At 41.8% G+C, this 23,463-nt stretch overlaps 1 protein-coding gene across 1 annotated transcript in view; it reads left to right on the top strand.

The window, feature by feature from the left end:
• CDH8 (cadherin 8) overlaps positions 1-23,463 on the top strand; it is a 390,892-nt gene that overhangs the window by 10,014 nt on the left and 357,415 nt on the right. Inside the window, exon 2 of the mRNA XM_043437761.1 lies at positions 5,417-5,864. Coding sequence (XP_043293696.1) covers positions 5,613-5,864 — 252 coding nt within the window. The 5' untranslated portion in view covers positions 5,417-5,612. The remainder of the gene's footprint in view (positions 1-5,416; positions 5,865-23,463) is intronic.

The raw sequence follows: 23,463 nt of genomic DNA, 5'->3' as shown, positions 1-23,463 counted from the left end.
TTACCTAAGACAAAACATCTTCTTATGGGGGACTTCTAGAGTTACTTCTTTGTAAGAATTCCTGAGGGACTGTAAAAATCTCTTCATCTCACTCTTGGGGTGTAAATCAATGCAGCAGCATTATAATAAAGTGAATTGCTTGGCCAGACATACATACTGTGGTTAGAAAATCTAAAAATACATTGATTTTTTTTAACCCAAGCTTTACAACCTCACTCAATTTCTTCTTCCTTGCGTAGAGTTAAGCAGTTTGTGTATGCAGCTACTATTACAATGTTTATTAATTCTGATAACAGTGACATGACATTTGATTGCATCTCGAGAATTCCTATAAAACTGTTCTCTGATCATCTAAGAGGACAACATTAGCTCTGCCTGTGGCAGAGCCCCGCATATGAATAGTACAGTTCTGATTATCACAGGAGAATCCTATTTCTCTCCTAGTAATAGACTTCGCTGAAATGAAGGTCAAGTCTCAACACCCCCTGATAGCATGCATGGAAACACACTGCTTATTGGAGCAGTTCTTCCAGTGTCCCATATGGAGTGGTTAAGTATAAAAGTTATGACATCATACAAAATCTCATTTATTCATACATTCCATTGCTGGTTTTCCCAAAGTCTGATATATGTCTATTCCCAGGTAGTAAGTAGTTTATGGGCATGCCATTTAATGACAATGAGGAGGAAGTAACTTTCTTACCACACCATTGAATCTTTCAAGTCTTCATAAGAAGGAGGTCTGAGTTAGGTGGTTTTATTCCTGTGAACTCTAGGCTTCTCCAGCTTCAGCATCTGCTTCACGGGAGAGGTTATTACAAATGCAGAGTTGCAAGCCCCACTCTAGACTTACTGGATCAGAATCTGCATTTTAGAAAGATTTCCAGGATTTGTATGCATATTAAAGTTTGAGAAGCATCACCTAAGGGTATGCTGGAGGAAGCTCTTACTTGGCTAAACCAGAACTGTTTCTGGTTTAGAAACTTTCACCAATTGCCAAACCTGCTTAGTGATCACATTGAAAACTTGAAATTGATCACAATGGAAGTATTAATATTATAGAAATAAAAAAATCAAGGATTTTTTTTTCTTTCAGATAGCCACTTGCTGAATATTAACTACACATCTTTGCCTCTAACTGTTGCTTATCTTCCTTTTCAACAAAGAGGGACACAACCTCAGGCTTTGACAGTATTTAGTTAAATGAAAATGAAACATTATTTAAAATACTAATCTCACTGTGCTTCCGGTTGCTGTCTCCCATACTCTCACCAGGTGGCTCAGTGGTAAAGAACCTGCCTGCCGGTGCAAGACACTCAGGAGATGCAGGTTCGATCCCTGGGTTGGGACAATTCCTTGGAGGAGGAAATGACAACCCACTCCAGTATTCTCCCCTGGAAAATCCTATGGACAGAGGAGGCCAGTGGGCTACAGTCCATAAGGTCACAAGAGCTGGACATGACTGAGCATACCATCATCGTGGAATGGCACTTATTTTTATGCCTTAGAGCTTTCAAAATTGAACATGCTCTTCTCTTCACAATTTGGCAGAGAAGAGGATGTCAATTTGACATGTAGTCTAGAGACCATAATTAAAATGACTTGGTGGGTAGCAAGAAGATACTATGGCCATGGATTAGATAATACGACAACAAATGATTTGAAAACTACCCTAGGTACTAATTCATTCACAAATCCTCTATTAGTGAACGGTTTTGTTCTTATTCATTGATTGACTTAAATGACCCTTTATACTTACCGTCCCCTCTTTGGATTATTCCTTTTCTATGTTTAGATGATGCTTCCTCCAGGAAGCCGCCTTTAAGGCAGTGAAGATGAGTGGCATACCCATCACTCTGTACTACCCTAAACTTTCTCAGACTTAATAGGATATTCTAAGTATTCATTTCTTAGTCTTTACCTTGGCTCTTGGCTTCCTGAAGATAAGAACTCTGATATGTTTGCTTCCCTTGCCTTCATGCCTGACCCACAGTATAAGCTCATCAAATATTTAGATAACAAGAGAAGGGATGTGGTAAGAAAGAATCCTAATGTTAGAGTACCTAGGTTTAAGCAGCTGTTTTCTCTTTACTGGAGGTGTTCTTTGGGCAAGTCATATCATTACTGTGCACCTCAGTTTTGAATAAAACTTACTGTGGCTTGTAAGTACTGTGCCTTATAACAAAATTTACAAGGCAAAGCAAGTTTTCTCTATAAGATCTTGTGTTAACAGATACTATTTGGGGCTATGCATGTGTTCTTTATTGATTAATCCCTTTATTCTAACTAGTGAAGCTCTGCCATTATATAAAACAGTTTCAGGGCCTGTTATTACTTTTTACCTGATTCTGATGAGTTCAGGGAGGGCAGCACTTGTGTCCCATCCCATCCCAAGTGACTTGGGGCAATCCATCTGCTTGGTGGCTTCCATCAAGGAAGTGTCTATTAGGACTTTAAATTGGGATTACACTGCTTTAATCCCAGAATCATTAACAACAGAGCAGATGCCAGAGAATACCTGCAGAGTATTTGGCACAATTTAAAAATAACTGTGCATTCTTAATCACTTTACCAAAATTACCGCTTTGAATCCTCAAAATAAACCAGCGAGGTAGACTAGCATTCTAGTTTTTTAATGTTTTTATTTTTAATTGATTCCCCAGTTATGCAACTGGTAAAGGTGACTCTCTGGCTGGAATTCAAACCCCAGGCTGGCTGGAGCTAGAGGAAACTCAGAACCATCTCATGGTTCTGCCTCTGTAGCGCTCAGGCCATCAGAGGATGGTCTACATGGCTCTTGAGCATTCAGGTATCGCTCAGTGTGAAGCAGGGTATGTTTGGAGAGAAGAAGTCTTTTTGCCCCTGAGAAGTGTTTAGGCTGAGCCTCCATGAGTAAAATGAGTGTTCCCTCCCATCCAATATGGCCCAGCTCTTCTCTCGGCAGCATCACCCTCATCCACCCACATCTCACCTTAGGGAGGGTTCTTGACTGCCTTTGTAACTCTCATACCTTTACCTTTCCTGCAGAGGTCACACAGTTTATTAACTCTGTGCTCCTTTGACTTTTTTTTTAACGGAAGCTCTTCAAGGGCAGGGATGGTGTCGGGACCACCTCCGCAGTCTGGCTCAGGAGAACAAGCCTCGCAGTTCAGTGAGTGCTTCCTAGGTTCTGGGTGCTTCATATGGCTCTTGTTTCTGAATCACCCTACTGCCTGAAAAGTAGGAATTCTTCTTACTGCTATTTTGCAGAAGAGAGAACAGAAGCTGAGAGACCTTAAGTAGTTCTTCCCATTATTACAGAGACAGCAAGTTGGGTGAGCTGGGATTCAAGCCCAGGATTTTCTACCTGTAAAACAGACATTCTGGCAAGTAACACACTAATCTTGCATCCCTGTTCCTGCCCCGTGTTTAGGAGATTGCATGGCACGCGATGGGTGTGCTGTACATGCTAAGTATTGTAAGTTTAAACGCTATTTAAGTGGATTGACCGTTCAGAAAACTGTTGATATTGAAGGGATTTTTTTTTTATCAAGATCTTTCAACTTGTGTTTTAAATTTGAAGCCTGCAAAGGTCTGTTTGCATTCTCAGATGGGATGAGAGAAGGTCTTCATGAAAATCTGCTAGACAGGAAGGCGGATCTCCCTGCTGGTGCTGCAGTTTTAGGGAAAGTTGGGGGCCTTGTTCTGGACTCTCTTTGCTCTGAGTTGATTTCCTGTTGAAAGCTTTTCTTTCTTTCAGTTTCCATTGCAACTGCAGTTTGCAGGGATTCTCCTGTGCCCTTATCAGGGTGGAGCCTCTTTTGAGGTACAAAGAGAGTCCTAGTGATGGAGCTGAGCCCAGGCGAAAAGTGACAAGCTGGGAGATTCTATTCACCATCTTGTTAGACAGGATCCTGCCTGTCTTTTCAGCAGGACCTGCATCTGCCCCTTATATCTGGCTTTGCTAAGACCACTCACTAGCTAAGCCAATGTTAAGGACCTTCTTGCTTTCCCATTCTGAGCCAGAATGGAACCAGGGACACACAGGGGAAAGTTTCCCTTCCCCATTATGAATTCCCTGAGCCAAACTATTCCCCATGGTGTTCTGAGGAATTATTTTCCCATTTAATCTAATTCAACTAGACTTCTCTCTGGAATGTGTGGGGAACATTATTTCTTTAAAAATAATTTTTTTGAGAGGGAAGAAACACGTTTTGCCACACCGAAGGTAAGCAAAAAAATGTATTTGACACCTCGGGTAATGGGGATTTTTTTTGCGCATCCCTTTCTGAAATCTCCTCAATTGAAAATTGTATTTTTACCATATTTCATTCCCAAAGGAGCTTTTCATAATTTAAATCTCCTGTTCAACTGTACATTTGGAATGGGAGCCTTGACACTGTCCTGATTATAACATACATGCTGGACGTTACAGAATTTCTCTCTGGGAGCATTCTAATTTTATTCACTCATTATTAGCATCCTGGCAGAGAATTGTATTCTGCAGCCTGAGCTGGACAATCCCTTCTGATGGGCTGTGGCAGCTAAGACGGTAACATTTGGGGCTATTTCCCTTCCTGTTCTCAATTGTAGCTTTTTTTTTTTTTTTAAATTAACCACTGAAGCTAGTTTCTTCACATAGTGCAGCCCAAAGGGAACTAGAACTTCTCTTTAAACTGGAGGGTGGGGAAGGAGACAGAGAAGAGAAGGAAGAAAAAGAGGAAGAAATGAAGGAAGGAAGAAAGACTTGCAATCTCTGAAGAAGGCAGGAGGGCTACATTGGCAACACCCACACTTGCGTTATAACCAAAGACTGTGAGAAAAGAGTGAAAGTGATGGAGAGAGAAAAGGGAGGGAGGCATGAAAGAAAAAGGGAGGGAGAAAGTAGTAAGAAAAACAAGGAGGGAGAAGCAAATTTCAGGGACTTGAAGCAGTTTTTGACACACAGCAGATAGCAGAGATTAAGTTGTGTTGTTGTGCTCAGTTGCTAAGGCCTGTCCATCACAGGCTTACACGCATGTGTGGTCTGTTGTGTCTTTGCTACCCCATGGACTGTAGCTGCCAGGCTCCTCTGTGCATGGTGTTTACCAGGTAAGGATACTGGAGTGGGTGGCCATTTCCTCCCCCCAGGGGGTTTCCCAGCCACCATCCCCCACACCCCGCCAGAGATCTCACCCATGTCTCTTGTGTCTCCTGCATTGGCAGGCAGATTCTTCACCACTGTACCACCTGGGAAGCCAGCAAGAATTAATACGAATATCTGAAAGCTTACAGTATAAAAAGACCTGTGAGCCTACTTATTCTCAATCTATTTGGATCCACTTTCTTAATTCAAGGCTGTGGGAAATGTTCATTCACGTGCTTTTGAAAAGCAGTGATTTTGTTTTAAAACCTGTTGGCGGTGGATCACTATTTTTCTCCCTCCTTGTTTTTGCAGGAAATTTCAATGAGGACAGCCCTTGGATCGTGGTCTTAGAAAAACTGCGTAGATGATGTCTGTTTCCTGTGCTGTAAACAGGTGGCAGGGCTGTAAGTAAATGCTCGGCACCACATGATGAATTGGATGGCTGCAGACCGGAGGCAAAAAAAGTAATTGTCTCATTTTCGTGGTGATTTGCTTAACTGGTGGGACCATGCCAGAACGGCTAGCGGAAATGCTCTTGGATCTCTGGACTCCATTAATAATATTATGGATTACTCTTCCCCCTTGTATTTACTCGGCTCCGATGAATCAGTCTCCGGTTCTTATGAGTGGATCCCCATTGGAACTACACAGGCTGAGTGAAGAACAGCGGATTTTGAATCGTTCCAAGAGAGGCTGGGTTTGGAATCAAATGTTTGTCTTGGAAGAGTTTTCTGGACCTGAACCGATCCTTGTTGGCCGGGTAAGCTTCGTTTTTAAGATCCCAGTTTTGGGGTCCGTTACTGGTCTCTAGATCTTTAACATTAGGCTTGTCACAGTTGTTGCTGCACTTAGCTGTAAGTACTTTTGGCCAGATGGTTAGTTCATTTACCTCTTGGTTTCTTTAGGAATATGAATAATCCCGCAGTAACAGATTTAAATGCAGACAAACAGCTTTTCTCCGGAAAGCTCATCCTCCCCACCTCTCCCACCCTCCCCATCTATTATATCATAGCTATAATAACACTTGTGTAATGCATACACAAATAAGCATTCTCATCCTCACTTCACATAAAAAGTCTGTATGCCAAACCTCTTCTGTAGCTTACAGGACTTGGAAGATGTATGCATTTTTGCTCAGTTTGAATTGCTACCACCTGGATTCCTAAGATGTTATTTTGTCCCATTTTATTCTGAGGCCATGTATCTCCAATTGCAGGTAGATTTTTCTCCTTTTTTTGTTGTTATTCATTTGTTGTTTCAGTTATTAACCTAGGATGGAGAAAGGTAGATTCTTGGAGTGGGTGCTTAGCCATGCCTTGCACTTATGGTCATTCAGTGGCTTTGCAATAGGATACTGATTTATTCATTGTCAGGTGGAATCAAATGGATAGAATCAAAGTTTTGGTTGGTGATGTGTGTGTGTTTGTGCATGTGTATGTGCACGTATGTGTTAGACTGGGTTTACATTTGTTTTGCTGTTGGCAAGTTAGACAGGTGTTCCTTGTTCTGATGATAGGCACTCCCTGATTTGCACAGTCTCACTGTGGGTTGTTGAAGACTATACATGTTTTTTCCTCAGAATTATTCATAAACTTCTGTTAATTTGGGCACATACCATCATCGTAAGTAGAATTCCAATTATGAGCCTGCCAAGTACTGATTTTCCTGATAAGTCAGATTCAGAAGTGAATCATGCCAATACTATGTGTTTCCCAAATGCAGTGATTTAAAAAAAAAATTAAATATTGAGCTTCAAGACTTGGCGTCTCACTGGAAACTCCTGACCCCACTTGTGCTTCCACCTCATTGTCTTGCAAAGCAGACTGAGCCTCCCCAAGGAGTATGCTTTTTCATTTCACGTAGTTTCACTTGGGCAAGGGAAATCTGGAGGAGGTGGTGTCAGGAATCATTTGGAGAACATGTAATATTGAGTCAAACACATTTTTAGGTGTATAGGGGCCTGTTGATGAACAAACCAATGACTCCTGCCTTCAAGGAATTCGCATTCTGGTCAATATTGTTTTGTATTGAGCGCTATTATAAAAGCACTGTGTGGGCACAGTCCCGATTGATTCTAACAGTAGCTCCCTCCCCACCATGTATACATATAGGTGTTTGTGTGTGCATATATACACATATACAAACAATATATGGATAAAACACATCTCCGCTCCTTTCTTTGTCAAAATACAAAAACGATTTTTTTGTATGCCTGCTGCACACTCAGGTGGCAGAACCGACTGGAGGCTATTTATAGTCGTAATGCATCCCATTACTGTGACTTCATATATTTCCCTGAAGAAATGTTAATGTGTTTGATTAGAGGCTACTGCCCCAGACTCTGCGGAAGGTTTTCTTATTATACAGTTTATCTACCTTAAAACGTTTCTAAATGTGAAAAGTTCTCATTTGCAAAACATCTGGCCCAGTGGGTTTTGCACAGGGGCTTCTTGACCACATTATCTCTCTCTCTCGTTTTTTTTTTTTGGTGAGTGCAGAAATTGAGACTTGGATTAATAAAGCAAACCAAGATCGTAGCACTAGTAAATGATCTGAATCTGAGTCAAGTTGGGGATTCCCAAGGCCGTAACTTTATCCACTGCATCCGATTACATTTTAGTGACTAGTTACCATGTATTTAAACCATAATTTGCACTTAAGAATTATTGAGTATAGAATGCAGAGTTCTTAAATTCTTACTTTCTGGGTATTCAGACTTCTTATCCAGCCCTCTGACAAGGCATTTTCATGCCGTAGGAAATTCTGGATATACAATACATGCACACATACATAATTGATGGATATTTTCTGCCTGTTTTCTGTTAGTTAACTCTATGGAGATCTATCACACCGTTGATGTCTTGTGTAATATAAACAAACTTGCTATCCCCAGAACAACTTTACATTTTTACCTGAATATAAAAAGTAATTAAATTGGGATTTGTTTTGGAGTCAGGATCTAATGACTAATTTTACCTCCCTTGTTTAAATGTAGCAATAGAGAGAAAGGCAAACAATGCACTGTTTACTATCCTTTTGTGACATAATAGTACATGAGAGGAGAAGGAAATGGCAACCCACTCCAGTGTTCTTGCCTGGAGAATCCCGTGGACAGAGGAACCTGGTGGGCTGCTGATCATAGGGTCGCACAGAGTCGGACACGACTGAGATGACTTAGCATGTATGCATGCACTGGAGAAGGAAATGGCAACCACTCCAGTGTTCTTGCCTGGAGAATCCCAGGGACAGAGGAGCCTGGTGGGCTGACGTCTATGGGGTCTCACAGAGTTGGACACGACTGAAGCGACTTAGCAGAAGCAGCAGCAGCAGTACTTGAGAAATTCATGCTTCTTTCAAGGACAGAAATGTTGCTAGTAAACCGTAGGTTTTTTTTTTTTTTTTTTGGCGGTGTTGCACAGCATGTGGGATCTTAGTTCCCTGACCAGGGATCAAAACTGCACCCTCTGCATCGGAGGCACAAAATCTTAGCCATTGGACTGCCAGGGAAGTCCTGAACCCTGGGATTTTGAAATGGCCAAGATGATTCTGATCCTTGATGAACTCCTCTTGCTCTAGTCCTGGACATGGCCAGTTCCTAAATGACTGAGTTAATCCTCTTTTCTGAAGAACTTTTCCTGCAAACATTTCCAGTCATGTATATTTCCCCTTAAAAAAAATTGCTCCTGAGTTATTATGGCTTAGCCTTTGAGGGACTTAGGTTGTAGCAGAGCCTAAAAATGCATTTCAGGTGACTGCTGCAGGTGATGAGGCAGGCTGAGTGTGGGGATGATCCATATCGGGGTGCCCACCGGTGCTTTATACCGTTTTATCTCTGTGAACGCTCTTCCACGTCTGACTCTGAACCGCTTCATCGCTGAGCTTCTCCCCAGGAACTGGCTGAGAAACAGTAGTTACTCAGGAGCATACCTGCTCTTTAAAAGGCCCTCCTGCAAGTCACCAAAGTGGGAGCCTCGGGCTCGGCAGACTGAGTTCAAGCTCAAGGGCAGAGTCAGTTTTGGAGTGATTGGCTCTTCAGAGTTTCACATACACCCTCGCATCCTTCATTTCTGTTTTCACTCTATTGGTAGGCAGCTGGATGCAGAGAAAAAACTAACTCTTAGAGCTGGACTCTGCGGAGGCTTGAGTATTGGCTTTGCCACTTTCTGGATATTTACCCTAGGAAAGTAACCAAGCTCCTCAAGGGTTAGCCAGATAAGGTAAACACAAGTAGATAAGAACGACTAAAATAAGGCATGCATAGTGCCTGCACATATTGTAGTCATGATTGTATTCTTAAGTGTGTTTGCGTGTGTGTGGGTAGTTGGAGTGATGGACAAAGAAAGCACAACTACATCACTAGGTGAGCTAGGACTCTGGGAGCCTAATGACGGGCCCTTTCAATGAGCCCAGGTTGCTTAGGATGAAGGTGATGGTTGCTATTTCCATGTGTCTTGAAGGGTAACTGTCTTTTAGCTTAGTGGTGTGGGCTGGAGTAGCAAGTTAGCAGCCTCTGCCGGGTGGAAAGATTTATGCAACGTCATGGGAATAGGGTGGGATAACTGAGGGTCCCCTCAATCAGAAGCAGCCTAAGCCTATATATGTCCCACTGAATTAAAAAGAAATTGAATTTTGTATTCTTACAGAGCCTTCTCTGCCCCATTCTGTCTAAAATAAAACTGTCCCATTTCTGATATTTCAAACCCTTTGATATGCTTTATTTTTATTCCTTCCTGAAGACCACTATCTCACGTCTCCAAACCTTATCTTGTTTCTGATATGTCACCCACTAGAATGTAAGTTCTACAAAGAAAAGGATTTTGTCTTCTTTGTTCTTTACTGAATATCCCCAGAACCTGGAACTCTGTCTGTGTATGGGGGATAGCTCGTAAATATTTTGCATGAATAAGTGAATGAATAATTCATCTAAAAATGGAGGAATTTATAAAATAAGATAAATCAGCTTTAATATCAATAGTATTTTTCTTTCATGTTCTCCACTTTTGTTGGGATTTTAGGGACTTGCTAGGTAATTTAAACATTGTTTCTAGGCATTGATTTTAAAAGTCTTTCTCTGAAATAGCAATAGTAATAAGAATCTCTGGTGGCTTCGTAGTAAAGAATTCACCTGTGTTGCAGGAGACATGAGTTTGATCCCTGGGTGGAGAAGATCCCCTGGAGTAGGAAATGGCAGCCCGCTCCAGTATTCTTGCCTGGAATATCCCATGGACATAGGAGCCTGGCAGGCTGCACTCCAGTGGTGTTGCAAAGGGTTGGAAATAATTTAGCAACTAAGTAACAACAACAAATTTGTTAAAACAAGTCATTTCATAAAGACTGCAGACTCTTCTCTCTGGAGGTTGTCCCCTATAGCATGAAGCAGTGCAGCCTGGAAATTCCATTATCTTCCAATTCATCTAGAAACTTATGTCACAAACTAGACCAAAAATCTTTCTGACTATCTGAAAAAACAAATAACAGCCAAACAGACTCCACTCCTGCCTCCAGCTCTCTGTGGAGTAAGGTAGTTCAGAGCCTGGTGGTATACACATAAATACTTTGATTTCTATACTGCCCAGAACCTCCTGTGTTGATTTTCTCTGCCAGTTCTGGAAGAGAATAATGTGGTACACCCTTCACCCTATATTCTCATTTTTTCTGGTCTTAGAAAAGAAAGATGGAAAACCCATGGTGGTTTTTCATGTCTTATAGCTGAGATAAAAATATCGTCCTTGGGATGAAATGTGCATGGATTCTTTAAGCTGGGCTGCTTGATGTCATCCTGAAAGCTCTTGCCTGAGAGTCAGGAGGGTGATTGATCAGATCATTCTGCAAATATTTATTGAGCAGCTACTATCTCCTAAGTGTTTTTATCTATGGATTCTTAGCTCTGAGCAAACATAGATCCATGCCCTCTATCAGAATGGGCTACTAGGGGGAGACAGATGTTAAGAAAACAATCACAAAAACATATGTCAGGTTAAAACTGAGGTCAGTACTCTGGTGTGGAAGCCCATACAGAGGAAGCTATTTTGTTTGGTGGGATGATGGAAGCTTCCCTAAAGGTTGCCATAACCAGGGGAACCAGGGTGCAGAGCTGAAAAAGACAACATTGACACAGAAGACATAGTATATGCACAAGGCCATTTAAGGAGCTGAGACTGGGTCTGGGTAACTGGGAGACAGAGAGCTTGCGTTGAAATCTTTGGAATTAGGTAGAAAGATGAGCAAGAATCTCTTGGAGATCTGGCTTCTGTCTTTTTCCCCATCTGCTCTAAAGGAGCTGGTAGAGAAAGCCATGCAACACTTCTCAGGTTCAATTTCCTCACTTGTAATTTGTATAGTGGATTATGGAATTATATTTAAGTTACAAATCCCCATGGAACAGGAAAAGAAAACAATATAAAAAATGTGTGCAACATCTATCGATTTTTGGCCCAAGTTCCTTGAGCTCTTGTTCTGTGGTTCTGTGATCCACTGTTCCTCAGACTGCTTTTATTTTTGGGGAAAAAATTATGGTTTGCTTTCCAGGTGGTCAGAGATCTCTCCTAAATCCTCTTTCTTACATAAACTCCTCAGCTCTCTTTCCTCCCTTTTCCCCTCCTACCTGGATTTCTGAGCAACTCCTTATTTGGATATAACTCTCATTGGTGATGCCACGTCTATTTATAATTCTCTCCCTCCAAGGCACTGACTCATTTTCTCTCTTTAAAATTGACCTTCTAACCTTCCCTCTTCGCCGTAACTTGGAAATCGTTTGGGTGGTGTTTAGTATGAAGGACACGGGATGCTAAATAATTACACTGTATTACAGTTTACGGTGTCAGCGGCTGGTGAGAAAATTGCACTTGACATGCCATTATTTTTGCTGGCCGTTTGCATGTTAAGAGCATGGGCTGCGCAGCCGCAGCCAAATTGTATCTTCGGCCTTGCGAGAACAATTCACTGTCAGTTTTGTGAAGCTCCCGCCTACTCACATAGAGCCTTGTGCACCAGTAATTTGGCAGGAATGCAAGTCAGCATTGCACGTCTCAATCTGGCCAAACAACAAGGGTTGTCTGCCTTTTGCCCAATGTCCCGACTTAAAAATAACAGGCATCCCAGGGCTGTTGGAAATCTTTTGGTGCTGATATAAAAAAAACTGGAGTAGTAGTAGTATTAGTCATGTGTGTTAGCAGAAACCCTCAACACACAAACATGCACACACATATGCATGCACACATGTGCACACCGTCTATTAGCTGACTTTCTCCATGAGTAAAATCCCAAGTCATCTCCTAATTCTTTCTCTTGGTAGCCCCCAGACTTTCATTCTCTTTTCTTTTCTTTTTTTCCCACTTCTGCTACAAAAGTAGCTGGAGGGAAAAGTCACACAGCCTCTCTTGGGGACAGCAAATTGTATCTTTGTTCCTTACCAAGGGGCCAGGTAAGAGTGTGTGCAATCTGCTCGTCTCTGTAGATGTCTTGAAAAATAAATTCATGCAGACTTCTTACAAGAAGAGTCTTCTACATTTTATTGGTCTTCTTTAAGAGTCTTCTCATTGAGACACATACTTTTCCCACTTGAAGCAAAATACTAGTAAGTCTATGTTTATGGCTGAAAAAGCCAGATTAAGTAACCCTATTTTATGAATAAATGGCATCGAGGTAGTCAATGTGGAAAAAAAAAAAAAAAGAAAGCAAACAGAATTGATACCTACTACTAATGTAAGGCCAAAGCTCAGAAGAATTGGGCAGACATAGAGGCTGCACAATTGGGAAGGTTTTCCTTTTGTGTTTACACAGCAGAGTAGTATGAATTATCCCAAAATGGTTAAAATGTAGAACATGGGAACATGATTGCAACTGAGTAAATATCAGAAGCAAGATGTAAAATGTGTAGAGAATATAATTCAAAATATATGTGATATGAATAGAGTACCTGTATCTAATAGATTATCTATTATGATATGTATGGGTACATAATATAATCAAACATTAACAAAAAAGTCAATTTCTGTGTACCTATCAGTCTGATCAACCATATTCAACAGTTTTCATACAGTCAATACTTTTGATTTTAAAACCTATTGTAAGGAGAATTCTAATTGTATCTATAACCACCACCCATTATTTCTGATATAAAAATTTGCCTAATTGAAAACAGCATGATTATAAAAATCACAAATGTGTGATTCTATTTAATGAGTAAATAATAATCATGTAACCTATTAAAAACAAAATGGATTAATTCCTGACATTAATTCATATTAATAACTGTGTTAGTTGCTGAGTCATGTCCAACTCTTTGCGACCCCCTGGACTATCGTCCACCAGGCTCTTCTGCCCATGGAATTCTCCAGGCAAGAATACTGGAGTGGGTTGCCCTTCCCTTCTCTAGGGGATCTTCCCAACCCAGGGATTGAACTCGGGTCTCCTACATTGCTGGAGGATTCTTTACTGTCTGAATCACCAAGGAAGCCCCATTAATAACTGTACCACAAATCAATAAAGGGAAATATATCAATATACTAAAGCATTTTTTCTTCAGTACATGCGGTTGGATTGGCTTTTTATTTTATTAATTTTCCTACATTTTATTTTGTAAGCTATTACTACATTTTAAAACATAGCAAAATGAGAGAAAAATAAATGACAGTGTTATATTCCTCAGTTTTTTAAAAAAACAATGCCATCTATTCATAGTAAATTCTTGGAGACCATGATTTAATGTGAAACTCATTTGGTAAGTAGGATCTTTTTTTTTTTTCTAAACCATACCTTATTAAACTCTTGGAAATTCAATCTCATCGATTAATAAATTAAAGTGCCAGCAATATTTAATCATTTTTATAAAATGATAAAGAGAGAAAGAATAGTCACAGCCTTGCTGTTCTGCTGAGTGAATGTTAAATAAGTTTCATTTCCCTGGAACAGACCACATATTAATGAAAAATGAAGATTTTGGATTTGGCCTTCAAATGGGAAACTATCTTATGAAGATTTTGTATTTGACCTCAAAGGTGGGAACTATCTTTGGAGTCTTTAAGTAATGCAGTCAGCCTGCGTGTTGCTTGTAACCTTTCAATAAATGAGAATAGCCTAGAAATGTTATTTATGATACTATGTTATTTAAGAAAGATAAGAGTTTTATAGGATTTACAGGATCTCATTTGGCTTGGCCAGACCTGTTTTCTACATAGCAATTTCTCTAACATTTCAGCATTTTTCATCTGTATATATTATTTCCATATAGTTAACTTAAATTCACCCCTTACCTGTGTATGTTCATGCAAAATGCTGGGCTGGATGAAGCATGAGCTGGAATCAAGATTGTTGGGAAAAACATCAATAACCTCAGATATGTAGATGACACCACCCTTATGGAAGAGAGCAAAGAGGAACTAAAGAGCCTCTTGATGAAGGTGAAAGAAGAGAGTGAAAAAGCTGGCTTAAAACTCAACATTCAAAAAACTAAGATCATGGCATCAGTCCTGTCACTTCATGGCAAGTAGATGGGGAAACAGTGGCTGACTTTATTTTTGGGGGCTCCAAAATCACTGCAGATGGTGACTGCAGCCATGAAATTAAAAGACACTTGCTCCTTGGAAGAAAAGCTATGACAAACCTGGTCAGTGTATTAAGCAGAGACATCACTTTGCTGACAAAGGTCCGTTTAGTCAAAGCTATAGGTTTTCCAGTAGTCAGGTCTGGATGTGAGAATCGGACCTTATAGAAGGCTGAGTGCCAAAGACTAGATGCTTTCAAACTGTGGTGTTGGAGAAGACTCTTGAGAGTCCCTTGGACTGCAAGGAGACCAAACCAGTCCATCCTAAAGGAAATCAACCCTGAATATTCATTGGAAGGACTGATGCTGAAGCTGAAGCTCCAACACTTTGGCCACGTGATGCAAAGGGCCTACTCATAGGAAAGCCCCTGATGCTGGGAAAGATTGAAGGCAGGAGGAGAAGGGGACAACAGAAGATGAGATGGTTGGGTGACATCACTGACTCAATGGACGTGAGTCTGAGCAAACTCTGGGAGATAGTGAAGGACAGGGAAGCCCGGGATGCTGCAGTCCATGGGTTGCAGAGTTGGACACAACTGAGTGACTGAACAACAACACACACACACATACACACTCACTCCTGGGCGTAATTTGATTATGTATATTCCTGTTTCTAACTGAGACCTTGAATATTTTGAAATATATTAATATGACATTGCTGTCAATATTCAAAGATCTGACTCGTTCGTTAAAGTAGGGATATGCTTTCTCATCAGCAGCAGCTGCCTCACTCACATTTCAAAACATTTCGAACTCATTTTAGACATCATAACAGGAGGAGAACTAAAGTACACTTCATTCTGTTTAAGTGAGGGTCTGCTGATCAACAGCAGAGCTCCTTCGAAATGTAGAATTTCATTCTTAGTCACAATCTGCATTTTCGCAATAAACCCCGGGGAACTCATATGCCCAAGAAAGCATTAAAATGAAAACTTGTTTTTGAAGAAATCAATCCATCATCAATCAATCAGTCCAGGGACAGTGCAAGTCATGGCTTTTGCTATCTGTAGACAGAGTAAATTTTGAATACAACTCAGTCAAAGAAAAGTCTTGGAGCTGGTATTGGCAAGAGCTCTCGGCCTGGTTGTGGGTGGCAGCCTCAATCTTGTGTGGTAGGTGTTGAACATCGCAGGCTGCAGCATCAGTTTGAAGATGGGGCTCCGCTCTACTGCAGGTGACAGGACAGGAGGCCACTGCCCTGGAACCCCCCGCCCCCATTCCGCCACGCTGGATTAGGAACTTTTTCCTGCTCAGATGTGTGGGCTTCTTTTTTCTCCGGCGTTATTTACCACAATGTGGTAGATGTGCTCTGAAATCTGCAAGAGCATCAGATGTCACAAAGGTCACTGGGCTTCCATGGGAGACGATAGTGGAATCCAAATGAACCAGCAGGGCCGAGGAATATTGGGGGAACAGCAGAGAATAAAATACTGAATACCTATCTCTATTTCTCTCTAATCTTAAAAAAATAATCTGGCTGTGTTGCATAGATTTTTTTTTTCCCCCCTTAAATGTATAGTTGAGATTGTGAACTTGATGACATTGGCCAAAGGCATCTTAATTCTATTGAATGTTTACTGTGTGGTAGACACTTTATGATGTTTTCTCGTTCAGTCCTCACAGCAATGTGATGAAGCTACCATTATTCCCATGTCCAGATCTGGAGAGAGTCACTGAAAGGAAGAGTCATTTGCATTAGAGTTTAGACAAGTTAGACAAATAGTGTACAAGTGATAAAGCCAGGAATCAGACCTAGGCATGGTGATCTTAGAACTTGTTTCTGTAATCTTGGAAACACATTGTCGCATTTGAACCTCATAGAGGAGGGGCTCGATGTGCTAGGTCGCCACCCCAATTGGCAGATGAGAAAAGTGAGGCTCACTGGGGTTAATCAAGGTACGGTCTCAAGACTAGATATAACAGGTTTGTTGTTTGTTGTTTAGTCGCTAAGTAGTGCCTGACTGTTTTGTGACTCGCGGACTCTAGCCTGCCAGGCTCCACTGCCCATGGGATTTCCCAAGCAAGAATTTCCCCACTGAATCAGCCATGGGTGTACATGTGTTCCCCATCCTGACCCTCCCTCTCACCTCCCTCCCCATCCCATCTCTCAGGGTCATCCGAGTGCACCAGCCCTGAGCACCCTGCCTCATACATTGAACCTGGACTGGCAATCTCTTTCACATATGATAATATACATGTTTCAGTGCTATTCTCTCATGTGAACATATGGCAAAAACCACCACAATATTGTAAAGTAATTAGCCTCCAATTAAAATAAAAAAAAAAATTCCCCACTGGAATGGGTTGCCATCTCTTTCTCCAGGGGATCTTCCAGACCCAGGGGTCAAACCCATGTCTCTTGCATTGGCAGGTTGGTCCTTTACCACTGAGCTACCTGGGAAGCCTGTTTAAAATGTTTGCTACTGCTGCTGCTAAGTCGCTTCAGTCGTGTCCGACTCTATGCGACCCCATAGACGGCAGCCCACCAGGCTCCCCCATCCCTGGGATTCTCCAGGCAAGAACACTGGAGTGGGTTGCCATTTCCCTCTCCAATGCATGAAAGTGAAAAGTGAAAGTGAAGTCTCTCAGTCGTGCCCAACTCTGAATCAGCCAGGCTCCTTTGTCCATGGGATTTTCCACGCAAGAGTACTGGAGTGGGTTGCCATTGCCTTCTCCGTTAAAATGTTTAGTAAGATGTATTTTTGAAACAAATCACCAGCCCAGGTTGGATGCATGAGACAAGTGCTCAGGGCTGGTGCACTCGGAAGACCCAGAGGGATGGGGTGGGGGGTGGAGGTGAGAGGGGGGATCGGGATGGGGAATACATGTAACTCCACGGCTGATTCATGTCAATGTATGGCAAAAACCATTACAATATTGTAAAGTAATTAGCCTCCAACTAGTGAAAATAAATGGGGAAAAAAAAAGCGTTTAGTAAGATGTAAATAGACATTTAGAGATTTCTATTCAATTGCAAAGCCGCTACACCTTTTTCTTTGCAAATCTCTCTCTATGCATTGGAAGTAAGAGACAGGAGTGAATACAAACCTCTTGAGAGAAGGAAAAAAAAATATCCTTGAGGCTAATGCGTGTGGTGCCTCTGTTTTATTTCCTTTATGGAGAGAGAAACTGCCTCAGTCTGGGCCTACGCAGGGATGGTACCATGTACCATGTACAAAGTGATTTGTGGGTTTTTCTCCAAATGTAGGGGCCAGCCCAATATCTGTTTCTTTTGGCTCTATCATTTACAGATACACTTTAACATGATCATGATGATAAAATAGAAGAAAAAATGATGGAGTAGTAGGAGGAGAAGAATAATTTTATTGAGTCTTTAAGACATCTTACTTTGCACATTAAATATATTTAAAGACGTAGTTGTCTCCATTTTGCAGATAAGGCAATTGAGACATTGGAATTGAAGTGAATTCTCATTGGTTAGGTGACTATGGTGAAATGATTCTTGCTGTTTTCTGAGTTGGGCGAAGTTCTTAAGTACTCCAGAGCTGTATCATTAAGTTAGTTCTCTGGAAGCTTTGCCACAACTGGGCAGTTTTCTGTGTGTGTTTTTGAACTGAGAATTGCCAGAACAGTAGAAAGAAGAGTAGAATAGATGAATGGAATGGAAAAGAAAATCTTGCATGCATAGATAGGAGCTAAAAGAAGACAGAAGAATTGTACCTTCCAGTTGCTTGAACTAATTGTGCTAATACTGAATAATTTAGTAACAATTCCCTGTGCACTTGGAAACTGAACTGGTGGACAGTACTACAGAGGATCTGTGGGTGGGATCTGTAATTTACTTAGCTCTCTTGCATGACCTCCCTTCTCTCCATTTGCCTTTCGCAGCTCCAAGAATCTCTTTCCAAATGAACTTGTGCTTTTCTGTTTCATCTCTTCCTTGCTAGCTCTTATCACAGTGACCTTCCTCTGGACACTTCTGGTCATGTCCTTTGCTACAGGTGCACTTTGACCACTGAGAATAACCCCCTCATGCCTTTAGCAGATTCTGTGAGGAAAAGTAATTTGCTGAAAGAGCAAACATGGCTATTAAAGATGACCAAATCCTGTAACTCCTCCAAGCAAAGCCAGACTCCCCAGCCAGTCAAAGGCTTTATTTAGAATGTGGCAGGTTTATTTATAGTGGAGTTTTCTTTGCTTTTATTTTTTTATGTGCTTCTGGGAACCCAAAAGTATAAATGAATTTCTCATTGCAGTTTGCCTTTTGTGTATTTGTGTGTGTGTGTGCAGGCCTGTACATTGTCCTGTTATTTTTCCTTTTAGAGCAGTGTTACTTTGGCAGGGCTCATGCTCGGAATATGACCCTGACTTTGCAGGGACATTTGTAATCAGCCTTGTGTAGTCTTTTCAGGAATCATTAGACATTTGCAATGGTTGGTCCTATTGATTACAGCTTCTGTTCTCCTCATCTTCCCCTCTGCCTTAGATTCATGCTGTAAACACCTGTTATTTTTTTTTTTTAATAGCTGAAACCAAATTCCACATCCAAACCAAACTATTGGGAATGCATTTCAGTGTTCCTAGTTTTTCCTTCATCTCATGAGTGGAAGGAAAGATACAAGTTGCAGTGATAAGACCAAACAGGAAACATAGAGCACACCTGCCCTAACACATAAGTCCAGACACACAGAATGGGGTGATGAGACAGGGTCAAAGAGATGCAAAGAACAGGACCAAGCAGCACGTGGACAGTAAGAGAAAAAGCCTCAATTATAGACAGAAAGTCACGTAACTGTTGCAGCATAAGAGAGGAGCCTCCATACAGAAAACATACACTAATAGACAGTGAGCGACCGTCACAGAAACAGAATCCAAAACCATGAGGAAGAAAAGTGAGACTCGGTGAGGAAGACTGAGAGAGGGAGAGGAGCAGGGCGGTGGAGATAGGGGGACCGTGTGCGCGTGTGCAGAGAAGAGCCATCCGGAGAGGATCTGGGGGCCACCTAGACAGCATATTAAAAAGCAGGAACATTACTTTGCTCACAAAGGTCCGTCTTGTCAAGGCTGTGGTTTTTCCAGTGGTCATGTATGGATGTGAGAGTTGGACTGGGAAGAAAGCTGAGCACCGAAGAATTGATACTTTTGAACTGTGGTGTTGGAGAAGACTCTTGAGAATCCCTTGGGCTGAAAGGAGATCCAACCAGTCCATCCTGAAAGAGATCAGTCCTGGGTGTTCATTGGAAGCTGAAACTCCAATACTTTGGCCACCTGATGTGAAGAGCTGACTCATTGGAAAATACCCTGATGCTGGCAGGGATTGGGGGCAGGAGGAGAAGGGGACGACAGAGGATGAGATGGCTGGATGGTATCACCGACTCGATGGACATGGGTTTGAGTGAACTGCGGGAGTTGGTGATGGACAGGGAGGCCTGGCGTGCTGCGATTCATGGGGTTGCAAAGAGTTGGACACGAGTGAGTGACTGAACTGAACTGAACTGAAGTGGTTTTCACTAGCCCCAGGCTAATTTCTTTCAGCCCCTGGACAGATGGGCTTATGCGTACTTTTATGGTATTTCTGATCACACGAGTCTGGTTTTTTGAAAATAAGTGCATTTTGATTCTGACACATGGCGTTTGCTGAATAACTGTGGCTGGCAGGACTGGGTCTGAAGTCAGAACAATTTGAGTGAACCAACAGACATGATAATCTTTCTTCTAAACTTTGCCTGAGACCCAGTTTTGTCTTTTAAAAGTATACATATTCTAGCATTGCTGCTAGAGACTAAATCAAGGGATTTTAACCTCAAATTAGCTATGGAACATAATTTAATAATGAGTCTTTAAGTGAAATCATCATGTCATCCATACTAGGAATCACAGCTGCTGCTGCTGCTGCTAAGTCACTTCAGTCGTGTCCGACCCTGTGCGACCCCATAGACGGCAGCCCACCAACCTCCCCCGTCCCTGGGATTCTCCAGGCAAGAACACTGGAGTGGGTTGCCATTTCCTTCTCCAATGCGTGAAAGTGAAAAGTGAAAGTGAAATCACTCAGTCGTGTCTGACTCTTAGCGACCCCATGGACTGCAGCCTACCAGGCTCCTCCGCCCATGGGATTTTCCAGGCAAGAGTACTGGAGTGGGGTGCCATTGCCTTCTCCAAGGAATCACAGCAGTAGCTTATAAAACAAATGGGAAAGAGGGAAAGGATTACCAGTAAGCCTTTGTACAATTTACATTTCCTAAAGCTTTCTAAAATTATAGAATGGGCTTTTAAGACATTGAAAGAAACATACCATTTTGTTAGAATTCATATTTCCAGTATATAAACAATTTAATTTTTGCAACTAATTTTATTTTATTATTTTTACTTTTTAAAAAGTTACTATTATCATTATTTTTGACCACGTGCACAGCATGTGGGATCTTAGTTCCCCGACCAGGGATCGAACCTGCGTCCCCTGCCTTGGAAGTTCAGAGTCGTAACCACTGGACTGCCAGGGAAGTCCTGAGTAATTTTAAATAACCTAAAATGGCCATAGAGAAGGCTGAGGTGATTTTCTGTTTTTGTACTTTGCAAATATATTTGACTAATTATATGTTGAAAGTTGAAGATTACGTATAGGTCGGACCAAGGGAAGTAACAGTTTCTAAGTACCTAGTCTTCCCAGGATGTACAAAATCTTATTTAGCCTTCACTTGAACCTTGTGAGAGAGGGGACTGTTAACATCACCTTTATGCCTCCTTTAACCGATAAAGAATTTTAGGTTTGTAGAGATTTAGTCACTGTCCTAGAATGGCCAAGAAAGTGGGGAATGGGGAATAGAATGCAGAACCAGCTGAATCCAAAATCTGTGCTTCTTTCTGCCTCCTCTCTAACTTTATTTGGTTCTTCCATATGTTTCCTTGCACATGGATATGTTCTTACAGAATAGGGAAAAAGTTCTTACTTTTACAGGACACAATTAGCTCTTCCAAACATTTTTTCTTGATTATCCCAGCAACCCAGGGAGCCAAGAAGGATAACTGGGGTGGTATTCGGCCCACGCTGGAAACGGTGCAAAGTGAAATCTCTGGCACTCTGTCCAGTGTTTGCTCTAATCATCACTCTGCCTGCTCATGGTCCTTCGAGAGGTTTGCTTTGTGGTGGGTACTAAGTCACTTCAGTCGTGTCCAATTCTTTGTGACCCTATGGTCTGTAACCTTCCAAGCTCCTCTGTCCCTGAGGATTCTTCAGACAAGAATACTGGGGTGGGTTGCCATGCCCTTCTCCTGGGGATCTTCCTGACCCAGGGATCGAACCTGCATCTCTTACATCTCCTTCATTGGCAGGCGGGTTCTTTACCACCATGCCACCCGGGAAGCCCTTGCCTCATGGTAATTCTTCTCCATCAAGAAGTGTGTTGAGGTTACTACTGCAGCTCCAATTTGCACCACTGACTTAAGTAAGACGCGGACTCCTAAATCCTGCAGCCTGCCACTGCTGAGAGCTAGCAAAGGCCAGGGTGGGATATTTTAAAAGTATCCCTTCCCATCACCTGGTTTATGTGGTCTCTTTTAAATCTAAGAACTGTGCTTTCTGCCTACTAACACTGCCAAATGCAAACTGAGAACGTGGATTCATCATAGTCATCCTCCCAAGGGATGTTACTGAATGAGGCTGTGAAAAGTCTGCACTGCCTTAGCTTCACATTATCCAAGGTTGTGTTTCTTTCTACAGCCTGGCATCCCAAGTTCCCAATGATGCGTAGTCCAGGCTAGGAAACCGTGAATGCAAGAAGATTAGAGAATTCCTTTGTTAACATTTGAGGAAGATCACTGCAATCAGATCTTTTTAAAAAAGTTATTCACCAGGCTTCCATTTGGGTGGGACCAGGTCTGTGCCACTTTGTAATTCAAGCCCTGGAATCCATTTTCATCCCATGACCTGGCAGAGAAGATTTGTTACATTTACAGGGAAAAGCAGCATGCCTGGAGACTGCTACCTGAGATGTGATAAGGAAGGGAAGGTCTGTGTTTGAAGGCTCCTCTCTCCTGAGAGAACTTTTGAGGTATCTCAAGAACAGATTTCCACTTTGGACTTGGAGACTTCCAAAAGACTTTGCAAATGCAGACTCGTCTAATTCTGCTGCTCTGTAAGCACCACACAGTTCTGACTTCTTCTTTTGAATTTTATTAAAGTGTCAGCACAAGGAAAACTCTTCTAACCTGGTCAGGGCAGGGGTTGAATTTAGGTTCCATTCTGCCTCCCCTGAAAGCTAAGCATTACTGTGAAAGTGTTAGTCCCTCAGTTGTGTCCAGTGCTTTGTGATGCCATGGACTGTAGCTCACCAGACTCCTTTGTCCATGGGATTTCCCAGGCAAGAGCACTGGAGTGGGTTGCCATTCCCATCTCTAGAGGATCTTTCCAGCCCAGGGATCGAACCAGGTCTCCTTCATTGCAGGCGGATTCTTTACCATCTGAGCCACCTATGCAAATTTTCATTTGAATCCCCTTCCTGTTAAAGGACTTGCATTTTCTATTTTACAGTTTACTATATAAGGTATATTGTTGCAAGCAAACCATAGATTTGGGTTTACAGCTACAGAAGCGAAATAGCCTTGTACGAACAGAGAAACACACTTAACACAAAATTAGGGAATAATGTTTAGTACAGATTTCTGAAACCATTAGCAAGTTTTCAATACAACCTGTATTCTTTTTTTGTTGTTATAACCACAGTGGCTAGCCTGTTGTCTTGTATTTATCCCCTATGATGAATAGCTTATTCTTTTCACCATACCCTGCGTCACCTACACTGACCTCTCTTGGTCAAAAGTGTAGACTCCTGGCATTTTCCTGGTTGTCCAATGGCTA

This window comes from Cervus canadensis, chromosome 18, assembly GCF_019320065.1.
Source record: "Cervus canadensis isolate Bull #8, Minnesota chromosome 18, ASM1932006v1, whole genome shotgun sequence".
Classification (NCBI taxonomy): Eukaryota; Metazoa; Chordata; class Mammalia; order Artiodactyla; family Cervidae; genus Cervus; species Cervus canadensis.
This window is presented reverse-complemented; position numbering and strand designations above follow the sequence as displayed.